The 27,073-nt window shown below is 44.2% G+C and overlaps 2 protein-coding genes across 2 annotated transcripts; both read left to right on the top strand.

Annotated features, from left to right (window-relative positions):
* The first annotated feature begins 3,381 nt into the window (after positions 1 to 3,381).
* On the top strand, positions 3,382 to 13,294 carry LTV1 (LTV1 ribosome biogenesis factor). Its single transcript, XM_068400438.1, has 11 exons — positions 3,382 to 3,505; positions 4,806 to 4,937; positions 5,420 to 5,608; positions 6,638 to 6,725; positions 7,636 to 7,756; positions 8,532 to 8,781; positions 9,506 to 9,633; positions 10,584 to 10,723; positions 10,999 to 11,051; positions 11,803 to 12,003; positions 12,549 to 13,294. The coding sequence occupies exons 1-11, from the start codon at positions 3,503 to 3,505 to the stop codon at positions 12,660 to 12,662; spliced, it is 1,419 nt and encodes a 472-aa protein (XP_068256539.1). The 5' UTR covers positions 3,382 to 3,502; the 3' UTR covers positions 12,663 to 13,294.
* Positions 13,295 to 15,624: 2,330 nt separating this feature from the next.
* On the top strand, positions 15,625 to 26,853 carry ZC2HC1B (zinc finger C2HC-type containing 1B). Its single transcript, XM_068396100.1, has 6 exons — positions 15,625 to 15,656; positions 15,757 to 15,811; positions 17,892 to 18,011; positions 23,462 to 23,597; positions 25,575 to 25,699; positions 26,815 to 26,853. The coding sequence occupies exons 1-6, from the start codon at positions 15,625 to 15,627 to the stop codon at positions 26,851 to 26,853; spliced, it is 507 nt and encodes a 168-aa protein (XP_068252201.1).
* The last annotated feature ends 220 nt before the right edge of the window (positions 26,854 to 27,073 follow it).

The raw sequence follows: 27,073 nt of genomic DNA, 5'->3' as shown, positions 1-27,073 counted from the left end.
GAAAAATTATTAGCGTAAATTTCCTCATATGGAAGGCAAGTTGTTGATTATGTCAAAGAAATGCATGTTTCCAGCAATATATATTACTTTTCAAGCAGCTGCCTCAACAGTAAAACCATTCTGATACTGACCATTCTTCTTCCATAAGCATAAAGAAAGTGGTTAGTGACCTGACCCTTCTTCCCTCAGTCTCTATAGATGCTCTTTGCTGAATTTAAATTGCAAGGTCTCTCAGCAGAGAACACAATGTGAGAGTACAGTGGGATGGATGGCCTTGTAAGGCTTAGATGAAATTAGAAGCTGAAGCAGAGTTTCCATCTGAGAGACTCTCTCATACACATTTCACATATATGTGATACTAAATTTTGATAGATTAGACATTGGTTGGAATGAGATGACTCACCCATAGGTATCAACAAAGGAGGCCATATGATATTTATTATTGCTAATGTCCCAATTTTAAAACCAATATCCAGTTAATGTAAGACAGAAAACCCTGAGACATAAAATACTGAAGAGGTAAATTTAAGTTACACATATAAAACAGATCATTAGCAATAGAGCTGAGAGCAAAAGCTGCTTTTTCCCCACTTCCAGACTGACACAATACTTCTAGACCAGATTTGGGGTATGCGGAAGGACAGTACTGCCACTATCAGTTAGGGGGGTCACCAGGCGTAGGGGGTCATCAGGTGTAATCCTGTTACCAAGTCTAAGTGCAAGTACTTTGCACCATGCGGTCTTGTAGGGATCAGATTAGTAATCTAATCTACTTTGTTACCCCACAGAGAAATGCTAAGCAGTTAGGTGATTCTGCTCTTAGTCTTGAACTTACCTTGTGAAAAGCTAGCTCTGCTATTCCACCTGTCACTGGGTTTGCAGTATAGACGTACTATGGGAAAGGAGTTGCTCCCATTAGGTGCAGTCCTGAAAAACCCATTCACAGCATGCAGTCAAGGGGTTGCTGACCTTCCTGGCCTCACGAGGTGTGCACTGCAACCTTGCGATGGCTGACGGCAACAAGATACTCTGCCGTGTACTTCTAGGAAGCAAGAGGAAAGGAAGATCTAGCCTTTGTGCAGGTACCTGGAGGGATAATTTGAATCCTCTGATTACAGGAGTCGTTTCAACTGATGGAGCAGATCAGATTAGTTTGTGCACTTCCATGAGAGTGATGTGATGAAACTTGATGGTAAAGCTGCAAGACTTCAGAAAATAGCCAGAACAGTGAAAATCTGGGCTCTTCTGGTACTTTAGTGACACCTACTGAAAAACAACGAAATCCACTCAAATAGTATTAAAGCTAATATTTTAAGGTATACATATATATATTTAGCTGCATGCATATACACATATAATATGTGGATAATTCTTTCTTAATTTTCAGTAACAACCTTTCCATAGTTGTTATTTAGTTTTCCATATACACATGGAAAAAACTGCTCCCTGCTGTGTTTTACACTTTTTGAAATGTATCAAAACAGTTTTACAACATATTCCTAAAATACCAAGCTTTTTTTTTTTTCTTAGCAAGGAGCATGTATGTGTGTGTCTGTGTGATTGTGCACAGGCATGCTACATGGCATAGGTGTAACTTACACAGCTAATTTCATATCACAAGAAATAAGAACTCATATATGGCAAAACACTGATAATATGAATACATATTATTTACACCCGAGGCTCCAAATTCAGCCTGGATATGAGCTTGCGTGGAGCCAGACTGCAAAGGTGTGTATCAGAGACCCCTGTGGCACAGCCAGTTGAGGAGGCCCTTTCTGCTGGGCCAGAAGGCGAGTACTGCTGTGTTTCCTCGCACAGGTTCTTTATAAAAGTTTATTGTATTTTATTGTAGCACCTGAGCACTTGGTGTGGTAAGTGAAATGACTAATGTCTGTCATGTAACCTTCTCATTTCCTCAGCACCTCGAACAGTGTTCAGTTCTGGGCCCCTCACTACAAGAAAGACATTGAGGTGCTGCAGAGAGTCCAGAGAAGGGCAACGAAGCTGGTGAACCTCCTGGAGAACAAGTCTTATGAGGAGTGGCTGAGGGAACTGGGGTTGTTGAGTTTGGAAAAAAGGAGACTGAGGGGAGACTTTATTGCCCTCCACAACTATCTGAAAGGAGGTTGTAGCGAGGCAGGTGTCAGTCTCTTCTCACAAAAAACAAATGATAGGACGAGAGGAAACGGCCTCAAGTTGTGCCAGGGGAGGTTTAGATTGGATATCAGGAAAAATTTCTTCACCGAAAGAGTTGTCAGGCACTAAAACAGGCTGCCCAGGGAAATGGTTGAGTCACCATCCCTGGAGATATTTAAAAGAGGAGTAGATGTGGTGCTTAGGGACATGGTTTAGTGGTGGCCTTGGCAGTGCTGGGTTAACGGTTGGACCTGATGATCTTAAAGGTCCTTTCCCACCAAGACGGTTCTGTGATTCCTTCCCGTGCACCGGAGAGGCGCCCCGCAGTGAGCCTTGCCGTCGTGGGGCGCGCTGGGGATTTTCTGTTCGTGCAGGGCCTGGGGACGGTTCCGTACCGCTGCAAGGAGCGGCCGCCTCAGGGAGCCGCGCTGCGCGGCCGGGGCAGGCGGCGGCTCCGCCACGGGCCGGCGCGCCGGAGGAACCGCGACGGCGGCAGAGGCGGAAACGTGAGTGGAGGTCGCTGGTGGCTGCAAACTGTCAGACACGCTTTTCTCTTCCCAGCGCCTCGCACCTCCGCCACTCCGCTCCCCGGGCTGGGCTCCGTCCCACCTCCCCACCACCCACCCGGGACCCGCGCCGCCAGCACTGCATGACGGCGGCTGAAGGCGCTTCCTCCCTCCCCTCACCCCGCACGCAGCCCGGAGCGGCCCTGCGGGCACCGCGTGGCGCCCGGAGCCTGCCCGGGGGACGGGGTCGCACCACCGCCCGGACACGGCGCTCCCGCCGCTGAGGGGACGGCGGAGCGCTCCCCCCCGCCCGCCAGACACCTCCGGCGCCCGCCCCGCCCCTAACGGGTGCCCCTGGCAGCAGGGGCAGGGGGCGGAGCCCCGAGCCCTAAGCCACGCCTCTCTGACAGCGAGCCCCGCCCCCGCCGTCCTGCGAGCGACAGCCCGATCACTGCGCACGCGCATTGCCCTTTGGCCCGCTGCAAGGCGTTCTGCCCTTGTGGCGCATTGGCGAGCAGAACCATTCTCCACTAAATTGGGGGGGAGAAGTGGAAAAATATGCCTGTGAAGGGTGGGAGGAAGTACCCTGCTTGCGTTCACCGAGCCTCTCCTTTATTAAAATACTATTTAAGTCTGAGAAAACTCTCGTTGTTGTTGTTACTGAGGAAAAAAGACAAAAGTGTCTAGAGTGGCAGCCTATCGTCGTGCCCCCGTTGATCACTGGTTTATCCCAAGATGGAGGCCGCAGCTCGGCGGTGCTGACGCCTGGCCCGCGTGAGAGCCAGCAGGCCCAGGGGTGCCGGTAACGGCTCCCCTCGCCGGCGGGCAGCGCGCGCTGCCCAGCCCGCCCTCGCGCCATGGTGAGGAGGGGGGGTCAGGGCCGCCGCGTGCAGCTCGTTAACCGTCGTGTCCGTCCGTTCTCCCCCAGCGTCGGGGCTGAAATCGGGCCGTTCCCGTAGCGCGGTTTGGAGGGGAGAAACGGCGCGTTGACCGCGTTGCTGGCTGGGCTGCCCGGGAGCCTTCCCCAGCCCGGCCCGGCTCGTGGGGCCTGCTCCGCCAAGCCCCGGGCCCGCGGCGGGGAGCGGGAGGCGGGCCGGGGAGGAGGCAGGCGAAACCTCCCTGAGGAGCGGCCTGGGCCGCCCGGGCGGGAGCGACCGAGGCACGTCCCGGCCGAACGTGGCGTCCTGCGGCCACGGCGAGGGACGGGGGCGGCGCTCCTGCTCGGCTCCGTGCGGCCCCGCTGCGTTACCGGCACTTCGCGCGTACCGTCCGTCACAGCAAGTTTGTTCGTAGGGGGAGCACGTCTCCTGCTTCCAAAAAACTTACTGTCGTTCCTTTTATGGTTGCTCCAAGAATAAGGTTTTAAAGGGCAGTTTGAGGTTTTTAACTCAAAACATATGGTGGCAGGTGATACGCTCTGACCTGGATATGACATAGGGTGTGATGCTGTATACTTAAAGTTACCAGGTAAAGAAGATAGATTAGATCCGTAGAGCAGTTGCTAAGTTGCATATATCTGCTGTTAACACGTTTTGGAATGTAAGTAAAGCCAGAAATTTTGATAAAATTCTTTCCCCAAGTCAGATACGCTAACTTGTAGGAAAGGCTTTCACCCAGTTAAGAATGCTAGAGATTTTTATTGATCCTGAATGTAGATGTATTTTCCATCTTAGAGCTATGTCTGTGTAATGGTGCAGTTTTTATGGTTGATACTGAATTACTGGTGTAGGAACGGCTGTCTAAACAATTTTCAAGCAGCTAGGTGTGTCTGGATGAATTACCGTATGTCAGTTTCCTGTGCTTCTTGAATGAAGTTTGTTTCAGATTTGACCCAGTGTTTAGAAAGTAGTAACTTAAAATTCCTTTTTAGGATTATATGTTGATGTGTATATACTATAATCAAATATTTATTGTACTGATGTATTGCCATTTTGCAGCTGAATACAGCTGCATGTGCTATTAGAACATATGAAGTGGCTGTTGTGCATGTGGTGAGAAGAGTTAAGCTACCACTAGTCTCTTCTTGCTTTGTGTCTATGTATATGTTTATAAGATATTGCCTTAAAAGGAATACAGTAGCATGCTCCAGGCAAAAGATAAGTTTTAGGTGCATTTAATATTCCATTTTCTATTAATGATTAACCAAATGTCCTTTTGCAGCCTCACAAGAAAAAGAAACCCTTCATAGACAAGAAGAAAGCGGTAACGTTTCACTTAGTGCACAGAAGTCAGAGGGATCCACTTGCTGCTGATGATACTGCACCCCAGAGAGTTCTGCTGCCTACACAGAAAGTAAATACTCGCTTTTAATTTTGAGGTTCATTCAGATAAGAAATGCTGCAGGGGAGAAAAGTGGTTATGCCATCGTACAGTTCAAAAACATAGCCTGAGAGAAGGTAGTTTTTAGTCCAGCTTATTAAAAATAAGGGGATGTTGTAGGGAATGTGATAGTTGTGAGTTACTACCTGATGGGTTGAAGGCTGACTAATTGGCATTAGGGATACAAACGTATTGAAAAGAAGAAAGATTGCCAGACCCACCCTGAAAAACAGGCTTTGTTAGTTATGCTGCTTATGGAAAAAGTTTTCCTGCTCAGACAGCTACCCAACACTGAACCAGATGGTTACAACGTTCTAATTGGCTGTGCATTAAGGAGAGAGGACTACGAGGACTTTAGAATTTAGGCATTCTCGATGGATGAGTTTTGTTTCTTTTTGCTAATAAGTTTTAAATGGACTTAAGTAACTAAATGTATTTCTTTTTACAATTCCAAGGGACATGAGGAGCAAAGGAGGGAAGAGCAGCGGAAGTATGGAGTCTTCTTTGATGATGACTATGACTATTTGCAGCATCTAAAAGAAGCCTCTGGTCCCTCTGAGCTTGTTCCTTCTGTGCGTGGACAGCAAAGCAGAATTGTTGTCACAAGTGAGGGGCACATAGAGGATGAAATTCAGCGAATTCCAGTAAGTAGTATTTTTGCTAATAATAATCTTATGCAGTACTTTGGAGTTTAGCATCCTGTAAACACATTAACCGTAGTCAACAAGTGTTACCGTGACTGTGATCTATATATGTATAGATCCTTTTGACCCACAATCAGACTTTCATACAAGTAAAAACAAAAGTTGGCAAGCCAGAGTTTATTGATGAACAATACTTTGCTAGCACAGTGTTAAAACACTGTGTACCCATGACAAGCTTTTCTTGACAGAGATGGCTTACAAAGGTACTTGTTTGAACAAGTCATGTTTTTCTGGGGTTGGCATTTGTTTTTAAGATTTTTTAGAACTTCTGAATGCTCTGGGACTTACGAATATACACTGTGTTTTTAAAGAGGAATGTAATAGAACCCAGAGGGAATAAAAACAAACTTTTCAACTGCTGGCGTAACTTATGGAGTTCCATGATGCTAGATCATGTTGAAATGGAAAATCAATAAGTAATTTCAAGCAATGAAGTATGCAATTGCCAGTCAGTCACTTTTAATTGAGGGAGTTTGGTTTAACCAAATACTGTAATTTTAGTCGAAACCAATGTTCTTAGTCAGAAATACCTTCAGGTACAGTTTGGTGATACTACATAAGATTCAAAGCTATTTTAAATATGTGTGTTAGTAAGCTTTTAATAAGGCTTTCAATAAAGGGGTAATTTCAAATGTGTTACTGTTCTGCAAAACAAAAAAAAAAAATCACGAGTTTCATTGTGCCTGCTGTACAACCATTCTCCAAAGAGCTTCAGAGATGCAAAAATACTGTCTCTATACCTGGAGAGTATTGACATGAGAATTAATGCTGCCAACACTTTACTTCGCTTTCATTGCATAACTTTGAAAATTTGCCACCAATAAAGTAGCACTTGTCTTAATATTTAAGTAGCACTCACAGAGTTTCTTTTGGTCACATGATTATCTGCACATTTTTGTTAATGTGAACTCAAACGAGAAACTGAGAACAAGTGTATGGTGATGATGTGTTTTTGTTTCTTTTTCTAAGGCTCCATCTATTAAGTTACCTTCCTCAGTATTTGCCACAGAGTTTGAAGAGGATGTGGGCTTGTTAAATAAAGCTGCTCCTGTTTCAGGTATCACTAAATCTTTTACCTTGCTGTAATATGAGTTGCCATCTAGGTACTAGATGGTAATTATGGCTTCAATTACAGTGTCATATTAGTTTTGGTTTAGAAAAGGCTCAACAGCAGACATAGTGATGTATAAGAGACCTATATTTCAATTTGAGTCCTATTTCTGTGATTCACAAATACAGCTTTTTAGCTTTGCTGGGAGGGGCAGTCCATGAGCTCTTACTATTGGGTAGCAAATATAAACTATTAACAGGGGAATACTAGATAATACTATTGATTTATTACTCCATCTGTTTGAATCCAAGTCTGAAACTGGATTTTCACTGTCAAAATTTCTCTTCAAAATTTCTCTTCTTTCCTTCATTAGTATTATTTCAGTACTACAGGGTGTATGTACACTTTTGTTATGTATCCATGTTTGCACTGAACATTCACTCTGCAGCTATCCTAACATTTTATAACAGGAATTAGTTGTGGTAGTTCTCTCTGTCCTGACTGAAGGGTGCTAAAGACGCTTCTGTTAATTGCAGTAGAGAAACACTTTCTGATATTTTGTAATGTAGGGAATTTTAGAGGGTGGGAGCTAAGGTTGGTTGATATACAGTACTCTAACCTGGGTATCTTTTCTTCTACAATATTCTAAGTAAAATTTATTAAAATACATTCCCCAGACGTCTTAAGCTTCCAAAAATGTTATTTTCTGGATAAGGAAAGTTGACAAGAGGCTGGTGACTTGCCATGGCTTGTATCAAATCTACAAATATTATTGAGGAATTTTGTGATTTTTAGGTTTAATCTTTCCTTAGTGCAAATTAACAGTCCAGTTGGATTGATTTTTATCCAAGAAAGTAGCTTTGTAATGTCAGAGAAACATATTCATCTTGTTTTTTGTTTTTTTTTAACTTTCTAGGACCACGGCTAGATTTTGACCCTGATATTGTTGCAGCTCTTGATGATGATTTTGACTTTGACAATCCAGAAAATATTCTGGAAGATGATTTTGTTCTACAAGCAAATGAGCCACAGAAAGGGTACATAGTTTTGTAGAACTGTTTGTTTGCTATTTGTTACTTCATGTTTTGTTGTTGTAGGAAGCCAGAATGGTTTCAGATTTCAAACTGAATACTCAGGTGCATTAAAGCAAAAAAGTATTACCTTGTGTTATGTGGGTGGTAGCTTAAAAAAATCAAATTTTCATGTGTTGGATCCAAGAGATGGGTTTCATTTGTTAGTTTGAGCTCATGGATTATATGTATTTGTTTACATATGCAGTGCGTGGCATAATAGGATTCTTGAACTATTTAAAACATTGCCACCTATCACATTTAAAATACATCAGTAATCTTATTAATGAAGGCTAATGGATGTTTCCAGAACCTTTACAAATGCTTTATGTAATACCCCACTGCATATTATTTAGGTTTTGGTATCGTTCTCAGCGTTTTATGAACAATGAGAAATTTTGGTAGTTTTAATATTTAAGAACATAGCTGGTATTTTTCTTTTTCCACTCTGACATGTATAGCTGAATGTTAGCATAACCTCACTTTCAGTGCACAGATGTGTGATCCAACAGTTATCAGAAATGTTTTCAGCTTTCAGACAGAAGTAGTAGTATGCTGACTTTGGCAACACTGTTACTGCTAAACTTGTTTTTCTTTTGCTGGCTTGAAAATAATCACTTTTTATCTTTTCCTCTCAAGATTTAAATCTATTATTGCCAGATTGCTTCAGATAATCCAGCAGTGGTCAGAGCTGTGTAAAGGTCCATGTATTATTCTAAAACTGTTCTATACTTCTGTCCAGGGGATCAGATGCTGAGGATGAAGATGAATGGGAAGATGTGGAGGATGATAGTGATGAAAAGGATAGCTGCAGTAACGATAAAGACTATGATTCAGAAGGTCCTTTATCAGACGATGGGGTTAATGGACAGACAAAAGAATTTCTTTTTATGCAAGAAGAAACCAGGAGTCGTTTCACAGAATATTCTATGACATCTTCAGTAATGAGAAGGAATGAGCAGTTAACCCTGTTGGATGACAGATTTGAGAAGGTGAGGCAGCTGAAGAACGTAACTGTTAAACATAAGGGTGTTAATGCTTCTTTGTCTTCTGATTCATCTCATAAGGTGCTGTCCTGTAGGCCTGTGCAAATCTTACTGCCTTCAGTAGTCAGAGCATCAAACGGCTGTTCTTCACACATATTCTGCATCTAATATTGTGTGTGCTAAGAGGCTTGTGTTAAATGGTTATAGTGTTAATTGCTATTAAAAGGCCTAACACTGATATAGTTAAACAAAATTATTCCAGTCACTATAATGAGCATTCATAGTTGGTGTTATGCTTCAGTCTGAGAGGCTCAGTTCAACACAGCAAATCACGTACAACTGCCTGGTAAAGACTCGCTTCTTTGACACTTCCTCCCCACTTTGCCAAGTGTACATTCATGAAATGGTGTCAGAGCAGTGCAAATATGGCGTAACTTTTGTCCTGAGCAGTGACAGGCTTTTTCATGTACAGATTGAAAAAAATGCATCAGAACAAGAAACATTTTCCAGAAGCTGATTTATATATTATTAAAAGATAACTTTGTGACTCCCATGCTGAAAGAATACTGACAGTAAGGAGGAAATCCTACTGCAGATGTTTGGCAGTTGTTCAGCAAGTGAGAGGCGAGAGGAAAAAGGGGCAAATAGAAATGTGGAGATCTTCTTTAAGCTTTCAAGAAGTTGCAGAGCAAGTGCGATCTAATTACAGATACCTGCCTCTTTATTTTAGTTTTTTGAACAATTTGATGAAGATGAAATTGGAGCCTTGGATAATATGGAGTTAGAAGGCTATATTAACACGGACAATGCTCGGTTGCAGGAAGTCCTGAATGATTACTACAAAGAGAAAGCAAAGAAGTATGTATTCCCAGAAGTACTGCTTCACATAAATAGTTAGGTAATCTGGTGATTATATTGAAAGTTTGGGTATGTTGTTTCCAGTTCATGTACTCAAAAGATTACATCCCACAATAAAAGCAGCTACATATGAGTATTACACATTTTTTTTAATGTCACTGAATGTCAGTCTTCACTTATGATAAAATTAAGTGGAGGCATTTTGTTGGTTTATGTGAGATTATGCTCCTTTTGTATAATTGTGTTGAATTTAGTGTAATTTAGAGGCATTCTTCCTTTCCCATTTTAGTGTAACTTACCTTTCTCCTTTTACTTTTGTTTTTAACAGACTGTGTAGCCAAGTGTATTCTTGTATGCAGCTGATTCCACTGTATACCTAGTTACATGATAATAAACTCGCAGGCAACTGTTGCATGGGTACCACTGTTTGGAGCACTGTAAAAATTAGTGCTTATAAAGCAACCCCGTGTCAATACAAGACTGCGTTTCCACAGTATGTTCACTTTGTCTTAAAGCAGGTGATATTATCCCAAAGTTAAATGACTATATGTTCTCACATTGGTCTTCTGTTTCCCGATTGAAAGATACGGTAATGTGTCCCTTGTAGTGAAAGATGGCTGATTAGTGGCAGAATAACATAGTCACCTCTAGAGCTGCCTTGCTACAGACTAAAAAGTATATCCTCTTCTCTTCCTGCTCTCCAGTCACAAATCTTGTGTGCCACGTACTTTTGAAATGCAGAAATACTTATTTTTTCAGCTGTGTCTCTTGTCCTTATGTTTTAGTTTATTTTGGGGATGCTTACTTAAGGAAACTTACTTTTGCTACAAGTTTCATTGCAAATACCTTGCTTTGGTTTAGGGTTTTGCTGAGGGGAGACTGGGTTTACATAATTACACATTTTTAAGAAAAGATAAACCTCTTTTTTTCCTTTCTGGACTTCTTCAAAGTTGTGTGAAATTGGATGCTCTTGAACCCTGTGAAGATTTAGACTCTCCTGTGAATGAAGAAAGTGAGGAAGAAAAGGAAGAAATAGTAGCTGTAGTTATTGAGGAACCAAAAGAAAAGTGGGATTGTGAATCCATTTTGAGTAAGTATTTTGGAGTTCGCTTGTTTGTTCCTAGGATTTCAAAGTAAATATTAGGTGATCTCAGAACTTTCCTAACAGTGCTTTAGGTAAAATGGGTTTATGCTTCTGGAGCACAACAGCAGGAATTTTTGCTGGATAAAACTACTGCTTTTGTGTGGATAACTTAATTCTTGCAATTTTATATCTTCAAAGATGTAAAGTGTAATTCATAGTACATTTACCTAATTTCTATTTGCAAGCCTTTCTTCACTACTTTTTTCTTCTTTGTGAACTAGGTACATATTCAAACTTATATAATCACCCAACACTTATTAAGGAGCCATCAAAGGTAAAATCATTAAACTTATTCTGTAGAACAACCTGGCCTGGGAAAACTTGAGACAAAAGTGATGTTTTCTTAATGGATATCTGTTTTTAAAAGAAGGAGGGAGCAGAAAAGAGGGTTGGCGAGAGTGTTAGCCTCTGGTATTACTTCTTCACTGAAGAAGGGTTTGGATTTTTTTTTTTTCTATTAGAAGGAAAATTGAGTAAGTTCAAAATCTCTGTAATGGCTAGGCAGAAGCATAGAGAGCAAGGAACTTTGTTACCTGTGATACCTTTGTGTAATCTGTGTCTCACAACCACATATTAAGGTTTTTTTTTCTTGAAAATAGGCTTCTATTTCCCTTCTACAGTTTGAAAAAATTTATTCTAGTTCTTTGGCCTTCCAGACATTTCCCATCATTAGAGCACAGCTTGATGTTCCAGATGTGTGAGAGTTTGAAAGGAAACCTTTTTCTTGAAAGCTTATAAAGCAATATTAAGTGCCTACTTAAGTTCTTTTTTTTTCAGTAATATTTAAATAAAAGGGAGAACCTTTTTCTTGTTCTGGGAGGCTAGATTCTGCTTACAGGTGTGTTTGATTTCTTACTTTGGGATTAATGTGCGTTTTTCTGAGGGAAGAAAATAGTCTGAGGAAACTTACATGTTTATTACTGTTAAATCTGAATCTCATGGTTTTATGCTGATAAGGCAGTGCGATGTACACTTCTTGGAGAGAAAGCTAGGGACCATTAATACATATGTGCTCTCTATTTTAGCCCAAACCAATAAAAGTTTCCCAGAAGACTGGAATTCCTCTACATATCTTGCCTCAGAAAGGTCTTACTGCTAAGCAGATTGAACGCATGCAAATGATTAATGACAGTGACCTGCTAAGAGCATCAACACAGCCCCGTTCCAAAGATGAGAGCAAAGGGGATCGCAAAGCTAGAAAACAGGCAATAAAAGAGGAGAGAAAGGTACACCTTATTTTAAAGAAAACCCTGCAAAAACGTGTTATATTATCTGAATTCTGTCTTACAAACTTTTTTTTAAGGCTCATTTGTTCTTGTGTCTGGAAATTAATGGGAAAAACTTGCTGGTCTCAAAGCAGTAATTACTGCTTCTTTAAAAAAAGTTCTACTGGAAAGAAAGTGAACCTCACAATTTTGTCATCCTAATTTCCTACGTGGAAATTTTGGTCTGTTATTGTGGCCACTATTACATATATAACTTTTCACAAAGTGAAAAGTCTCTGAAAGAAATGTGGAAAATCTAATTGGCCACAATGATATACTAGTTGTTTTATGTAGGAGCAGACATTGCCAGCCTATTAGAAGCTTTAGCTAATTAAAGATGATAATCCTGGTGGTACACGTATTAACTTGACTACTAATAATTAGTGCCATAAATAATATTATTGTCCAGATTGCTGCTGTTTTCGTGATCTAGAACTGTTAATTAGAATGGTTTCTTTTTGCATGTTATGACTATTTTGTAAATTCGTGATTATTCATATGCACAGGAACGCAGAATGGAGAAGAAAGCCAATAAGCTCGCCTTCAAATTGGAGAAAACAAGGCAAGAAAAAGAGTTGCTCAATCTGAAACAAAACGTTCAAGGACTGCAGCTGTCTTGATGAAACTGAGGAACTTATTGCGGAAACATCCTTAAGTTTTTGTTTGTATTGAGAAGGGAACTGCTAACTCATGGCTTTGCCAGTCATGCACGAAGGGGGTTATTCAGATGTTACTGTAACAAGTAACTTGTCATTCTTTCTGAAATGATGTTATACATGAAACAATGTATTAGTGATGGCTATTCTGTCTTGAGTGACATGGCAACTGTTGCAAAGATTCATTGCAGTAGAAATGTATTAAAATTATAAAAATATTTTTCTTAGAAGCTATCACTGGACAAAGTTTTATATATGTATTTGTTGAATGTATTCAACAAATCGGCAGAATCCTACAGATTTGATCTGATTAGATTCTTGTATTAAATTATTTCAGTTTACAAAGCAACATATCCATTTATATCTTGTCTCCCTTATACTGATGGTTAAATATAGTGCCTTGATACAGCACAGTTTTGTATGTCCACTCCTTAGTTCTTTTCTTGGTTGGTTATTTATTGTTTGGGGACTATTATGAAAGATGTAAAATAACCTTTTGTAAACAGAGGTGTCTGAGAAGTTGTTGTGTAGCTAGACATCCCCATTACCTAACCTGAGTTTTACATTTCTTAGCAAATAAAATCTGTTGCAACAAATGTTGCAGTAGTCGATGACCCTTACTGTTGCCATTGAAATCATCTTTGCTGAAAGTACTCAGTCTGAGTAGCATAGCAAACAAAACAGCAGATACTTAGAAAAATGCTCCATGTTGCAGATAGCCATTGTCTTGGTTTTCCTGAAATACTGTTCTTCAGATCTTGCCTTCATTTTGGTTTCATTGAAATACAAACTTACGGCCCACCACAATTGTTGCAAAGACTTTTTGAAGATGAGCAGAGGGCAAGTGTCTTTATACTTGGTGTGATCTTAAACTTCTGTGCTGTGCATGTGAATTATTCTGATAGTGACCAGTCCATGCAGGTGCATGAAATGAATAGGCTTTGTAGTCAGTGCTGCTGAATCCTTCTGTATTCATAAGAAACCCTCAGCTTTAGGTCTTCAGGACTATAGACTGAGCAGTCTTCTGCATTTGGGTGAAAAGTTAACCATTTTACTGGTAAGAAACACAGTAACCAGCACATCATTAGAGTGTCTTGACTGCTACTGAATTCAAAGCATCTTAAATATTCTTTAAATAGTTTTGTGAATACTAGGTGGAGACAAGCTAACAGAAGGACTGGTGGGGCCTTTTAATGTACAGAAACAACTCAAAGTACTTGTTTTTATTGAAAGAAAGTTTTTATAATACATTGTAATTTATAAAGTAAAATGGTTTTGGAGAAGGGAATAAACAGTCTACAAGTCTCTCAATCACTGCTCAGAAAACCGAAGTGTCAATACAGTATTCGCATCTAGATTAAGCCTTCGTTTTCTAAGATTGTTCAGGAGTCTGTGTAAACCAAATCAGTAGAAATCGTCTGTAAGCTTAGAACAAGTTTCAGGGTTTTCATTCAGGTGATACCCATTTTCCTATGTTTCACAGGCTTAAGCAGGCTCTGCCTGTGTCATAACTGTTAATTATGTAATTGCTGATGCATGGTAACTTGAATGGTGAGCTTTCGGGTAACGAAGGCTCACCACCTAGTCCTCATGACTCTTACCAGCTATGCAGAAGAGGAAGTTTGAGAAACCATTCTATTGAGATGAGTCAGATACCAGGAAAGGAGTTAAATGGAACAAGTGAGTAACAGATGCTGTTCAGTGGTTTGGGTGGAATGGGATTTTGTGATTTACTGAAAAGGAAAATCTTTTACTAAAAGACAGCGCACATATTCTTTCCTAGTCCTTAAGTCATCTGCTGTGGTACATGTCAAAAGTAACTAATCTTCTATGGCAAATTGTCCTTTTTCCTGACTTCTTATTGCTGATTCAGTGATACTGTGCTTGTACCGAAATTCCTTTCAAAAAAAAAACCAAACTGTATCAGTGAAAACCTTGAGGGGATGAGAAGAGAATAAAGAGATGGAGGAGGCAGAGGAAGATGCTTGAAAGGAAGAGTATAGTCCAGAGTAAGCACAAGACACACAGAAAGATATTGCTTGGGAGCAAAAGTGGAAAGACTTAAACAGAGGCAATAGAGTAAAGTCAAAAAGTATAGAATTGCTTTGTTCCCCTACACTTGTAATCAATGAAACACTGTAGTAACCTTAACTCTCTGCCCTGGAGTATGGTAAAATCTGAAGAAAAAGGTAAGAAACAAAAGCAGTCACACATCTGCTTTTGCTCAGCAAGACAAGGATTTCTTTTGTTTCAGCAAGAGCAGGTAAGGAACGCTTAAATGAGAAGTCTTTCCCGCTGTAGGCTACAAGTCTCATGAAAAGGGCTCTTTATTGTTGTTCAAGTTTTCCTAAAAGCTGTTTTTGTTTAATACAAGTAATGTCCCTGCTCTGAAATGAGAATGTGTGTCTGCCATTGGAGTCAGAAAGGCTTAAAACTACTTTGCATGTAACTTAAAAACCTATTTTTTCAAAAAATTACTGATTTAAAAACAAAAAAATCCCCACAAATTTGACGTGTACAAAGTAAGATCATCTTGGAACGCTGTTAGCACGTCATGGAAACGTTCTGTCTTAAGGATGTAGATCGTGTGACACACAGTGTGCTGCCTGCTGCTTTCTGGGAGAGCGGCAGTTTACCCTGAGCCATTACTGGGCATCACTAGCTCCTGCTGGCTTACAAACGAAATGGAATAAATCTGGGTGCAGATCGTCTACTCTTGCTTTCCAGCCCCACTCCCTGAATTTAGGCAGCCAGGAACTTGAATACTCTTCATCATCTCCTCGCCCAGCTGTGATGTCATTGTGAAAGGACGTACCTGAGCAGTCATGGAAAACAAAAAGCTGTCCATTGTTGTAAAGGAGAGCTTGTGCTTCATAGGAACAAGATAAATCAGGTAGTTCTGCAAAAGGGAGCTCTGGCACGTCAGATGTCCCTTTCTGAGAACAACATGCTGTTTCAGTAGGGGCTCAATCCGACGTTGATTCTGCTGTAGTCAAGCCGTCCTGTACTATGTAACTGAGGCTCTTGCATGGTTTGAATTTTACGCTGTTCCCCAAAGGCCAGATCTGGCTCCTTGTACAACCTGCGGAAGACGTTTTGCACAAGGTGTTCTGGTAAAACAAAACTTTTTTTTAATGGGAATGTCAATGCATTTAGCTGAAAGGGGTGGTGAGCACTGGGTAAGGAGGAGGTGGCTGCTAGTAGAGAAACAGGTTGAACACAAGTTTAAAAGAGCAAATGGTCTAATAACTGGTTCCATTAGTGAACTTGATTAGAGAATTAATGAATGTGCACAGAAATACTGTGACTTAGTCTCAGTCTTGCACTATCTTAATTTACTTGCTTGTCCAAAAACATATTTACTATATATTGCATTTAAAATAACATTTTATCTCTTGGTGAGACATAAATTACTAACCTGAAGCTTCCTTTGTGTTCCAGTTTTCTAGGCAGAATTTGTTATTTCAGGCTTCCTGGGAAAAATAGACTAATAAACCATCCGATAAGTAGTCCCTTTGACAGCATAATGCGGGCACCAGGCTCTGTTCCAAAGCCCGCTGAAGTGAATGAAAAGATTCCCCCTGACCTCCCTGATCCCTGGATTATAAACTAAATGGGTGGCTGCACAGTTTGCCTGGCACAACCCAACTGCGGGGTTTTTCTGCAAGGGGGGGCTCTGCACGCACCCCTCCCCTCCTCAGTTTGCATTACTGATCCTGTGGCTCTGGGGTAGATCAGATCAGCCCTGCAATAGAACTAAAAACTGATTTAGTGGAAAAAAATAGACAAGGAAAATACACTGGAAGCTGAGTAACTATGAGTGCTGAGACGAAGGTGGAACTACGTCATGTTAGTAGTTCCATGTTTGGTATCTATCTCAGATCAGATACATGAAGACCATGATGGTTTAACCTAGCAAAATCCTTTGAAAAGACAGCAATCTATTTTCAGGGAGGTGGGAAGTGACTAGCATGGGATACAAGTCCTGGAATGCCTGTGCGTGCCCCGCTGATGCAGGACTGCTGTGCTCTTTGGGGAGCAAGGCACAGGTATCTGCTGCCCTCTGCCCTCTTGGTCCTGCAGATGAATCTTTCTCTCAAGTTTGCTGTCAAAAATGTCTAGAAACAGAAGATAAGGACACGAAGCACACGAGTAGAAAGGCTCAAAAGGAAAAGAGAATTTAGAAATGTGTGTTGTAGTAGATTAGGTGCTTTTTGGCCCACCTGAGCAGTAACCCAAATACCTTGCTCAGGCAGCTGCTTGACTCCTACGGGAAGAGAGTGGACGGCATAGAGAAATTAATGAGAAGATCAAGAATAACTGAGAACTTGAAAGGGGGAGTAAGCAAAGGAAGATAGGAATGAGGTCTTTAATTTACCAGCTGAGGATGGGCTCAAATAGGTGTGATCCACAGCACAAGCGAGGGGATGTAGCTTGGCCCTCACTTTCACAGTGTTCCTCACAAAGGGGGTTGCCCATCCCCTTGCAGAAGAGTGAGGTTGATGCTATAATCTGAGACACTTATGAGCCTTAAAAGCTCCTTTGCTGTGAGGCATAGCTCTTCTACAAATACAGCACTGGATATCTATCTCCCTAAAATTTCCATGTGCTTTCAGCTGCAGGCGTTATGCCTAGTTTTCCTTCTGGGTTGTCAGCTTATGTGCGCTGGCGGACAGCTGCTCCCTTCCAGTTCGGGGCTGTCACTGTTCCAGTGATGGGATGGACAGTGCTGCTGTTCGGCAGGGGAGCCCCTGGTCTGGAATACTTATCTAAACTCAAAGAGCCAATAATGTAAATATTGGCCCCTTGAACAGGATCAATCTGTTCCCCCCTTAACCAAGAAAAAAAGAAAACCAAGTGTGGTGGTGGTGGTACAGGGGGAGTTCAGCAGAACTGTTCCTGTTCACAGACCTAGTCTGTTCTTCTCTGGTGGTTATTTGTGCTGGCCTCCAGCATGTCCCTGAGCAGATCAAACTGGAAATGGCTTCTGTTTCTTATTTGTGTCGAACTGCAGCTGTACTTGGAGAGCTTTTTTTAAGTTTTGCTGAACTTCTTCAGGAGCTAAACTGCACCTGAAATAAATACTGCTTCAGCTCCCTGCTCCTGAATAGAATTTTAAAGCCTGGGTAGGGAAGCAGCATTAACAAAGCATGCCTTCAGCCCATAAATGATTGTTTTTTCTTTGCATCCCAGCTGAGACACGATCCAATATGCAAGAAAGTTTTCAACAAGAAGCGCAAGCCCTTCAGCTCTTTGAAACAGAGACTGCAGGGAACAGAAATCACCACCGTGAAGCAGCAGCCCGGGCAAAAGGTATAGTTAAAATGCAAGTGTGTGTGTTATCACCATATGAAGTCTTTCATTCAGTAATGCTATTGTTTCCTCCAGGGACAAAGCCTGGATGTTGTGGATGAGTCTCACATATGTGCTTAACTCGGTGCCAAATTCTTTCCTCCCCCTCCCTCTGCTGCTAGTGTTTGAGAATATTTCCCCGTTCAGAAGCCAAACCAGTAGGTGTCATGGCTATTCTGGGCACATGAGCGTCCGTGCTCTTCTAGGAAATGTTCATGTATGTATCTTAAAGACTATGTGAGTTTCTGACATCTTCCTCTTCACTTAAATCTGAAAGGGAGCACAAGCCAAGATGGTTGGTGCATGAATGCCCCAGGTTGAACCTGAGAGCTGTCAGTAGCCCCAAATCTTCCACAGATGAAGCTACAGAGATTCACTGTTATTGAACTCAAGGGTTTAAAAATGCATTTAAATTGAACCTATTTACAGAGCTAGAGGGGAAGAGGCTTAAGCTCTTAAGGAATAAGGTTTTTTTCATGCATTGTTGGGGAGGAGGGGAATACACATGGGCATACATGTGTATTATTTTACCCAGAGATGCCAAATCACTATTGATTTGGTATCCATGCAGACTGCCATTGTAAAATGTCCCTTAAAAATCAGTTGTGGAAAGAAACAAATGCACAAAGGTTTAAAGCAAGAAGAAGAATCTAACAAGTGGAGGATGCAGTCGGCAACGGCGGCAGCGGCGGCGGCAGCGGCTGAGGTTGGTGCGGGGAGAGATCAGGCCGTGGCGGGCGGGCGGTTTCCGTGCGGTTTCCGTGCTCGGGGGGGGGCCCGGAGCAGCAGCCCGAGACCCACCTGGACCCGGAAGTTCCCGGTAACGAATCAGGAGAGGAGGGGGCGTAGCACCACCCCCTGTGATCGGGTGATAAAGAGCCTCTGGGTGGGCAGGGACATGTCCCTGGCCAGAGGGGAGAGGGGGAGTCAGCAGTGACTGTGTGAGTCAGCAGTGACTGTGTGTGTCCCGGGGCGGGGGAGGGCACAGCCCCAGGGGTGTGGCAGTTTGCGCAGCAGTTCTCGCAGGCAGGGCGGCGAGCAGGGTAGGCGGGCAGGCAGGTATGGTTTCCACTCGGCGGGGCCCTAAGTCCCTTGCAGGTGCCAGAAAAGACATGGCAACCCAAACGGACCTGCTGCGGAAGCATGCGGAGGTGCAGGTGGCAGGCTGCAGGGAGTGCCAGATCCTGGCCCTGGCACTCGAGGGTAACGGACACCTCACCTGTGTGAGGTGCGAACAGGTCGACGACCTGATCTCCTTGGTGGCCCAGCTCAAGGAGGAGGTGGAAAGGTTAAGGAGTGCAAGAGCATCCCAGGAAGAGGATGGCGGGCAGTGCTGTTCCCTGCCTGTCCTGGGGAAAACGGACGGGCCTAATGCTCCTGGGTAGTGGAGAATCCTCTTCCTCCTCCACAAGGAGCAGGAGGAGACCTAGGGGATGGGGGGGAATGGAGGCAGGTCCCTGCTCAGGGTGGCAGGCGAATCCCATCCCGACCTTCCTCCCCTCCCCACGTCTCCCTGCAGAATAGGTATGAGGCGCTGGAGCCTGAGCGTCTTCCTGAGTGTCAGGAAGATACAAATCTAGGTGAAAGACCCTCTACGGGGCTACGTAAACAGAAGCAACCAAGTAAGAGGGTTGCAACCAGCTCCAAAAAGGAGAAAAGAAAAGTAATTGTTATAGGCGACTCCCTGCTAAGGGGAACGGAGGGCCCCATATGCAGGCCAGACCCGACTCACAGGGAAGTCTGCTGCCTCCCAGGGGCACGCGTAAGGGATGTTGCCAGGAGGATTCCTCAACTGGTGAGGCCCTCTGACTACTACCCACTATTAGTATTCCAGGTGGGTAGGGATGAGATTGAAGAGAGAAGTCCCAGGGCAATCAAAAGGGACTTCAGGGCCCTGGGGTGTTTGGTAAAGGGGGTAGGTGCGCAGGTGATATACTCTTCAATTCCTTTGGTATTTGGTGAAAATAGGGAAAAGACTATGAAAGTACAACAGATTAATATGTGGCTAAGAGACTGGTGCCGGAGGTGGGATTTTGGGTTTGTTGACCACGGGGCGGCTTTCGTGACACCGGGTCTCCTTATGCCGGATGGGGAACAGCTGAATCAGAAGGGGAAAAGGGTTATGGCCCAGAAGTTGGCAGGGCTGATCAAGAGGTCTTTAAACTAGGTTCGATGGGGGAGGGGGATAAGACCAGGGCAGCCACAAATGAACCTAGGGGTGACAGGCCTGTGTCGGGGGCAAGGCCACTAGCCCAGCTGAAGTGCGTTTACACCAATGCACGCAGTATGGGCAACAAACAGGAAGAGCTAGAGGCCACTGTACAGCAGGAAGGTTATGATGTGGTTGCCATCACAGAAACGTGGTGGGATGACTCTCATGACTGGAGTGCAACTATGGATGGCTATAAGCTCTTTAAGAGGGACAGGCGAAGCAGGAGAGGCGGTGGGGTAGCGCTATATGTTAGGGAGTGCTTGGACTGTGTTGAAATTGAGGAAGATGGTGAGGATGACAAGGTTGAATGTTTATGGGTGAAGATCAGGGGGAAGGTCGGCAGGGCGGACATTATGGTGGGAGTCTGTTATAGACCACCCAACCAGGATGAGCAGGCGGATGAGGCGTTTTACAAGCGGCTGTCAGAAGCCACCCAGTCGCCGGCCCTTGTACTCGTGGGCGACTTCAACTTGCCAGATGTCTGCTGGAAATACAACATGGCAGAGAGGAAGCAATCTAGGAGGTTCCTAGAATGTGTGGAGGACAACTTCCTCATGCAGGTGGTAAATGAGCCCACTAGAGGAGGGGCCCTGCTTGACCTGTTATTTGTGAACAGAGAAGGACTAGTGGGAGATGTGAGGGTCGGTGGCCGTCTTGGGAGTAGCGACCATGAAATGTTAGAGTTTTTGATAGTGGGGGAAGTAAGGAGGGGCAAGAATAGAACTCCTGCCTTAGATTTCCGGCGGGCTGACTTTAGCCTGTTTAAGAGGCTGGTGGACCGAGTCCCTTGGGAATCGGTCCTGGAGGGCAAAGGAGTCCAGGAAGGCTGGACATGCTTCAAAAGGGAATTGTTAAATATTCAGGAGCAGGCTGTCCCAGTCTGTAGGAAGGCAAGCCGTCGGGGAAAAAGACTGGCCTGGTTAAACAGGGAACTTAGACTAGAACTTAAGGAAAAAAAGAGAGCCTGCTTGCTCTGGAAGAAGGGTCGGGTAACTTGGGAGGTCTATAGGGACGTGGCCAGGTCGTGTAGGGAGAAGATTAGAAGGGCCAAAGCTCAATTAGAGCTCGATTTGGCTGCTACAGTCAAAGACAACAAAAAAAGCTTTTACAAATACATCAACAGCAAAAGGAGGGTCAAGGAGAGCCTCCACCACTTGCTGAATGAGGAGGGTAGTGTAGTGTCAGGGGACGAGGAAAAGGCAGAGGTGCTCAATGCCTTCTTTGCCTCGGTCTTTAATGTCAAGATCGGTTGTCCTCAGGAGACTCGGCCCCCAGAGCCTGAAGTTAGGGACGGGGGGCTGTGTGAACCTCCCAGGATCCAGGAGGAGACGGTTAGTGACCTGCTGTGCCAATTGGACACCCGCAAGACTATGGGCCCGGATGGGATTCACCCCAGAGTAATGAAGGAACTGGCAAATGAACTTGCCAAACCACTCTCTATTATCTACCAGCAGTCCTGGTTAACTGGAGAAGTTCCAGCTGACTGGAAATTAGCAAACGTAACGCCCATCTACAAGAAGGGTCGGAAGGACGATCCAGGGAACTATAGGCCTGTCAGCCTGACCTCGGTGCCAGGCAAGGTGATGGAACAGATCATCCTGAGTGCCATTACATGGCACATGCAGGACAATCGGGGCATTGGGGCCAGCCAACATGGATTCATGAAAGGCAGGTCCTGCTCGACCAACCTGGTCTCCTTCTATGACCAAGTGACCCGCTTAGTAGATGAGGGCAGGGCTGTGGATGTAGTCTATCTAGACTTCAGTAAGGCATTCGACACTGTCTCCCACAGCACCCTCCTAGACAAACTGGCTGCCTGGAGCTTGGATGGGTGGACTCTTAAATGGGTTAAAAACTGGCTTGATGGCCGAGCCCAGAGAGTGGTGGTGAATGGGGCAAAGTCCAACTGGCGGCCGGTCACTAGCGGTGTTCCCCAGGGCTCAGTTCTGGGGCCGGTGCTGTTCAATATCTTTATAGATGATCTAGACGTAGGGATTGAGTGCACCCTCAGTAAATTTGCAGATGACACCAAGCTGGGTGGCAGTGTCGATCTGCTGGAGGGTAGGAAGGCCCTTCAGAGGGATTTGGACAGGTTAGATAGATGGGCTGAGACCAACAGCATGAGGTTCAACAAGAACAAGTGCCGGGTCTTACACTTCGGCCACAACAACCCCAGGCAGTGCTACAGGCTGGGGGAAGAGTGGTTAGAAAGCGGCCCGGTTGAAAGAGACCTGGGGGTGCTGATCGACAGCCGGCTAAACATGAGCCAGCAGTGTGCCCAGGTGGCCAAGAAGGCCAATGGCATCCTGGCCTCTATTAGGAATAGTGTAGCCAGCCGGTCTAGGGAAGTGATCGTCCCTCTGTACTCGGCACTGGTGAGGCCGCATCTTGAATACTGTGTCCAGTTCTGGGCCCCACACTTCAAGAAAGATGTTGAGGTGTTGGAGCGAGTCCAGAGGAGGGCGACCAAGCTGGTGAAGGGTCTGGAGGGTCTGACCTACGAGGAACAGCTGAGGGAGCTGGGCTTGTTTAGCCTGGAGAAGAGGAGGCTCAGAGGTGACCTTATTGCAGTCTACACCTACCTGAAGGGAGGTTGTAGTGAAGTGGGAGTTGGCCTCTTCTCCTGGGCAACTAGCAATAGGACAAGAGGGCACAGCCTCAAGCTTCGCCAGGGGAGGTTCAGGTTGGACATCAGGAAGAATTTCTTTACAGAAAGGGTTATTAGACATTGGAATGGGCTGCCCAGGGAGGTGGTGGAGTCACCATCTCTGGATGTGTTTAAGAAAAGACTGGACATGGCACTTAATGCCATGGTCTAGTTGACAGGGTGGTGTAGGGGCAGCGGTTGGACTTGATGATCCCTGAGGTCTCTTCCAACCTGGTTGATTCTGTGATTCTGTGATTCTGTGAAGGGAAGGCGTTGGTCATAGTGTCTTTTCTGTTCCCTCTTAAGCGTCCTTTGGTCTGCCATGACCAGAGTGTTTTGTTGGAGGGCATTGTTCTTTAATCCATCTTCTGGTGCTGTCAACAGATGGCAAAGGGCTAAATCAGCTTTCCTATGCCTTTCAAAAAAAGCAAATTTCTTTTGTTTGTAACATTTTTCCTTTCCCTCAAAAAGGAAGAACCCTCACTCTAAGATTTTTCTCTGTCCCTTGCAAGGGGGAAACGTAATTTGTGTCTTCCTTTTTTGCCATCACAGAAACAGCCAGGGAAGAAATCTAACTGGAGGCAGCGCCATGAGGATTTTATTAATACTATTCAATCAGCCCAGGTCACAAAAGCTACGAAGGAGAGCCACCCTCTTCCACCTCCTCCCCCACCAAGCTTCAATCCAGGTTTGTGGTCTACTTTATCTTATTAATATTCTTGTACTCATCTTTGGTAACACAGTGACCTCTTATTATCCACAGGTGGGCTTCAGTTTTGCACCCTCTGGCACAAAACGATGTGAACATTAATTCCCTCTGTACTCTTTAATTTTCAACTGTATTTCTTGGCTTAAATTGAGTAGGAGTGCAATGCAGAGGTGGTGGGAAAGAAAGCAAAACTAACTGCATCTTTTAAGTTTAAAGGCAGCAAGTTTGGGGTCTGCTATTAGACAGTGCTTTGGGAGGAGAGTCAGGACGCCTGTGTTTCCATAGCACAGGCTGTACCACAGTATATGGTGGCTTTTCCAGTGTCCCCTTCTCCTGTGTAGTTAGGGGAAGTCAGAAAAAGACCGCTCTGCTTTACTACTAATACCAGGTGTGGTCTCTGCACAGAGCTCACTGTGTTAGAAGTTACGGATCCAAAAAGATGCACATAGAGCCAGTATTTCTCATGATATGTGATTTATGAAACGTGGGAGGAATCTTGGAAAGGGTGTCATTGGAGTCCTGCCTGCGTTAGGAAGGAGGAGGGAGGGAGGGGGAAGGGGGGGGTCTCTGGGCTCACTTCCAGAGCAGGAATTCGTGACCGATGGCAAAACCAGCTGCCGTGATTCCAGCCTTTCTCTTCTTCTAGATGACAGCGAAGTGGTATAAGCAGCAGGACACATCTTCCTTCCTTGACTGGGGTCAAGCTCCTCTCTGAATTTCCCCTGCTGAATTCTTTAATGACTTTTATTTCTTGTCTGACTCTACCGACTCTAAGAGCAGACCCCTCCCTTTCCTTCTCCCTCTTGGAGGAAACCAAGTTGTGCAAGAGCAGCGGTAGCTGTGGAGAAAGGAATTGGAGAACTGCTTTTTAGGAAAGTGCTGAGGGGCCTAGTGAGGATGTATATCCCATATACTACAGGACTGGAGAGAAAGCACACGGACTGTGGGGAGGAGAGAGAGGTATTCCCCTTCCCTCTCTTCCTCCTCCAAATAGAGCCCTGTTCTCCCCTGAAGTGCCAGGTCCCCCTGTCAGCCCCCCAAATCCAGGCATCTGCCCTGTCTTGTCCTCCCCTCCTGTCTTCAGGCCATTTTGCCCATGCTGCTGGTCTGGGGCTGGCTTTTGGTGGCTGCTTGGGTCACCTTTCTGGGCTGTTACTGGGGGAAATTATTTGTAAAGATGCTATATCTGTAACAATAAGATAAGAACACTTGGGCTGCTTTTGTAAAAGGCACTGGAAAGGGGAGGAAGGGTCTGAGGACAGCAAGGGCAGTGCGAGGGCTGAACTGCATTGACCCCGAACACCAACCATTCATTGAAATGAGTAGGACTGCACCAGTGATAAATGTAGCTGAACAGCTTTTAGCAGAATCGGGACTATAACACTGTCAAAAGCAACTGGGAAGCACTGCTGTGTATTATTCACAATGCTGCTTCACACCCAGAAACCTGGCTCTTGGATGTGCCTCAGCTGGTGGGGCACAACGTCTTAAGCAGTATTTTGTCAATGATGTCCAAAGGAAATGGATTTTGCGAAAACAACTAACAATCTTAATGATAATCTTTAAAAGCAGCCTTGAAATCATTGGTTTAGACTACTTGAGGAATTTCTGTATATCACTTTTTCTGCAGATATGTTAGTTGTGATGTTGGGGGTGGGAATAGGATGAAGATAATAAAATCTGCTTTTATTAATCCTCAGGCATTTATTTCTGAAAGCAATTACTGTTTGCTGGGTTAATATCATAAGCATGTATTTTGGGATCCCAAGTGCTTTTCTAGAGGAGGTTTCTGTAGTTGCCCTAAGTTTGTACTTTGGGAGCTTATGGGAACTCACGATGGTCACCTGCTGATGGAGCCAGGTTTTGAACTACATCTGGAGTGCTCCAGTAAAGCAGGGCGATTCCTCTCCTGTGGTGTATAAACTGTGACACAAGCTGTTCCTTTCTCATTATCAGACTATAGTCAGTGCCCGCACTGCTCACGAAGATTTAGTGAGGCCGTAGCACAGAGGCACATGAAGTTTTGTGAAAAACAAGCTGCCCGCTGTGCCTTTGCTGCAAAGACCACCGGACAGACTTTGGTAAGCAAACACAGTCACACTTGTCTTGTCCTGGAGGCAGATTTGCCAAACTGTAGTTTATGGTGAGTAAAGACCTATGTTAACATAAAACTTAAGACTCCAGGGTAGTTGGTAAATTCTTAAGACGAGATACATACTGTACATCAGCGAGGAGTTCCCCGAAACTGGAGCCCTTTGTCTGATATATAAAGGGACAGAATATGATAGTATGAAAAAGTTGGACAACAATTTCTTCAGACTCTTCTGCGATTGGATTCCAGGGCAACAGCTGTAGGGAAGCAGAAACCTGGCAGCTTTTGTAGTATATAAAGCTCTTCCTGTTCATTAGGGCTCCCTTCTGTTTGCAGGTTTGCTGTTTCTCCAATAGGGGATGGGAACAGAGCGCTAGAATTAGTTGTTTATTTTACATAGAGGATGCAGTCGTTTGTTCCTCGTAGTACAATTTCAGCTCCTTAACATTATTTCAGGTTTACACAGCTTCCTCTTCTTTGTAAAATGAGTACATTTTTTTTTTGGTATGAGAGCAAATCATTCTCTATTTTTATGGTGTCATTTGATTATAGTAATTCTCTTGTTTAGTTGGCACGTATCACTCTGCTTCTACAGCTTTCCAAGCAGAGTTCATGATGTGAGGTAAAATATCCTAAGATCTCCGAGCAGGCCAGTGCTTGAACTGGGTCAGGACTCTTTTTCTCTCTCTTAGCTGCTATGCCATGGTCTATACTACCTTCCCCATGCCACCTCTCTGCCCTTGCATCCTCCTCTCCCACATGGAGGAGGAACGGGATGTTCCAGAGGAGGGAGCGCTGGCCACTGGTGGGGCTGCCTTCTTCCTCCACCGTACCCCCAGCGTGTGTGGGGCTGCCTCTCCCCACCCCAGTGCTGTCAGAGCCCTGCGTGAGCAAAAGGTAGTCCCACCAGAGATGTTCTGCAGCTCTTCCTGCCTACTCCATTGTCACTGCCCTAAGTCATGCCTGCCAGCCCCATCCTCTCAGACACCACAGGTAAGCCCAGGGAGAGCTGGTGAGGACTTGCTGCCATCTCTCCATGCCTCTCCTTTAGCACTGCCTTGCCTGTGACCTGAACCCCACCAAACCAAACTATTGCTCTTTCAGAAATGCGATATTCAGGCCCACACCAAGCAGATCTACTGAGCTTGAAGAATTTGTTTGCCCAGAAACAAAGCATTTATAAGCCTCAGCTATTGATGGCCTCTCAAAAATGCTCACAAAAGTTTCCCTAACAAAAACTATGAGAAAGTCTAGCCCTACAGTAAGTTTTAGATGACTCAGGGGTATCTCCTGAGTTGTGAGAATTTTAAAACAAAACAATTTTTCTGCAAACATGATCTTTTGAAATAACTCGCCTTCCTTT

This window comes from Nyctibius grandis, chromosome 1 (assembly GCF_013368605.1).
Source record: "Nyctibius grandis isolate bNycGra1 chromosome 1, bNycGra1.pri, whole genome shotgun sequence".
Classification (NCBI taxonomy): Eukaryota; Metazoa; Chordata; class Aves; order Nyctibiiformes; family Nyctibiidae; genus Nyctibius; species Nyctibius grandis.
This window is presented reverse-complemented; position numbering and strand designations above follow the sequence as displayed.

Bases quoted from the DNA above. Each gene is read 5' to 3' on its own strand.
- ZC2HC1B (XM_068396100.1), top strand. From the start codon at position 15,625: ATGTCCCTTTCTGAGAACAACATGCTGTTTCA. The intron at 15,812-17,891 runs GTAAAACAAAAC...TTTGCATCCCAG, and splicing joins GTTTTGCACAAGGTGTTCTG to CTGAGACACGATCCAATATG. The intron at 23,598-25,574 runs GTTTGTGGTCTA...TCTCATTATCAG, and splicing joins CCCACCAAGCTTCAATCCAG to ACTATAGTCAGTGCCCGCAC.
- LTV1 (XM_068400438.1), top strand. The intron at 5,609-6,637 runs GTAAGTAGTATT...TCTTTTTCTAAG, and splicing joins ATGAAATTCAGCGAATTCCA to GCTCCATCTATTAAGTTACC. The intron at 12,004-12,548 runs GTACACCTTATT...TCATATGCACAG, and splicing joins CAATAAAAGAGGAGAGAAAG to GAACGCAGAATGGAGAAGAA.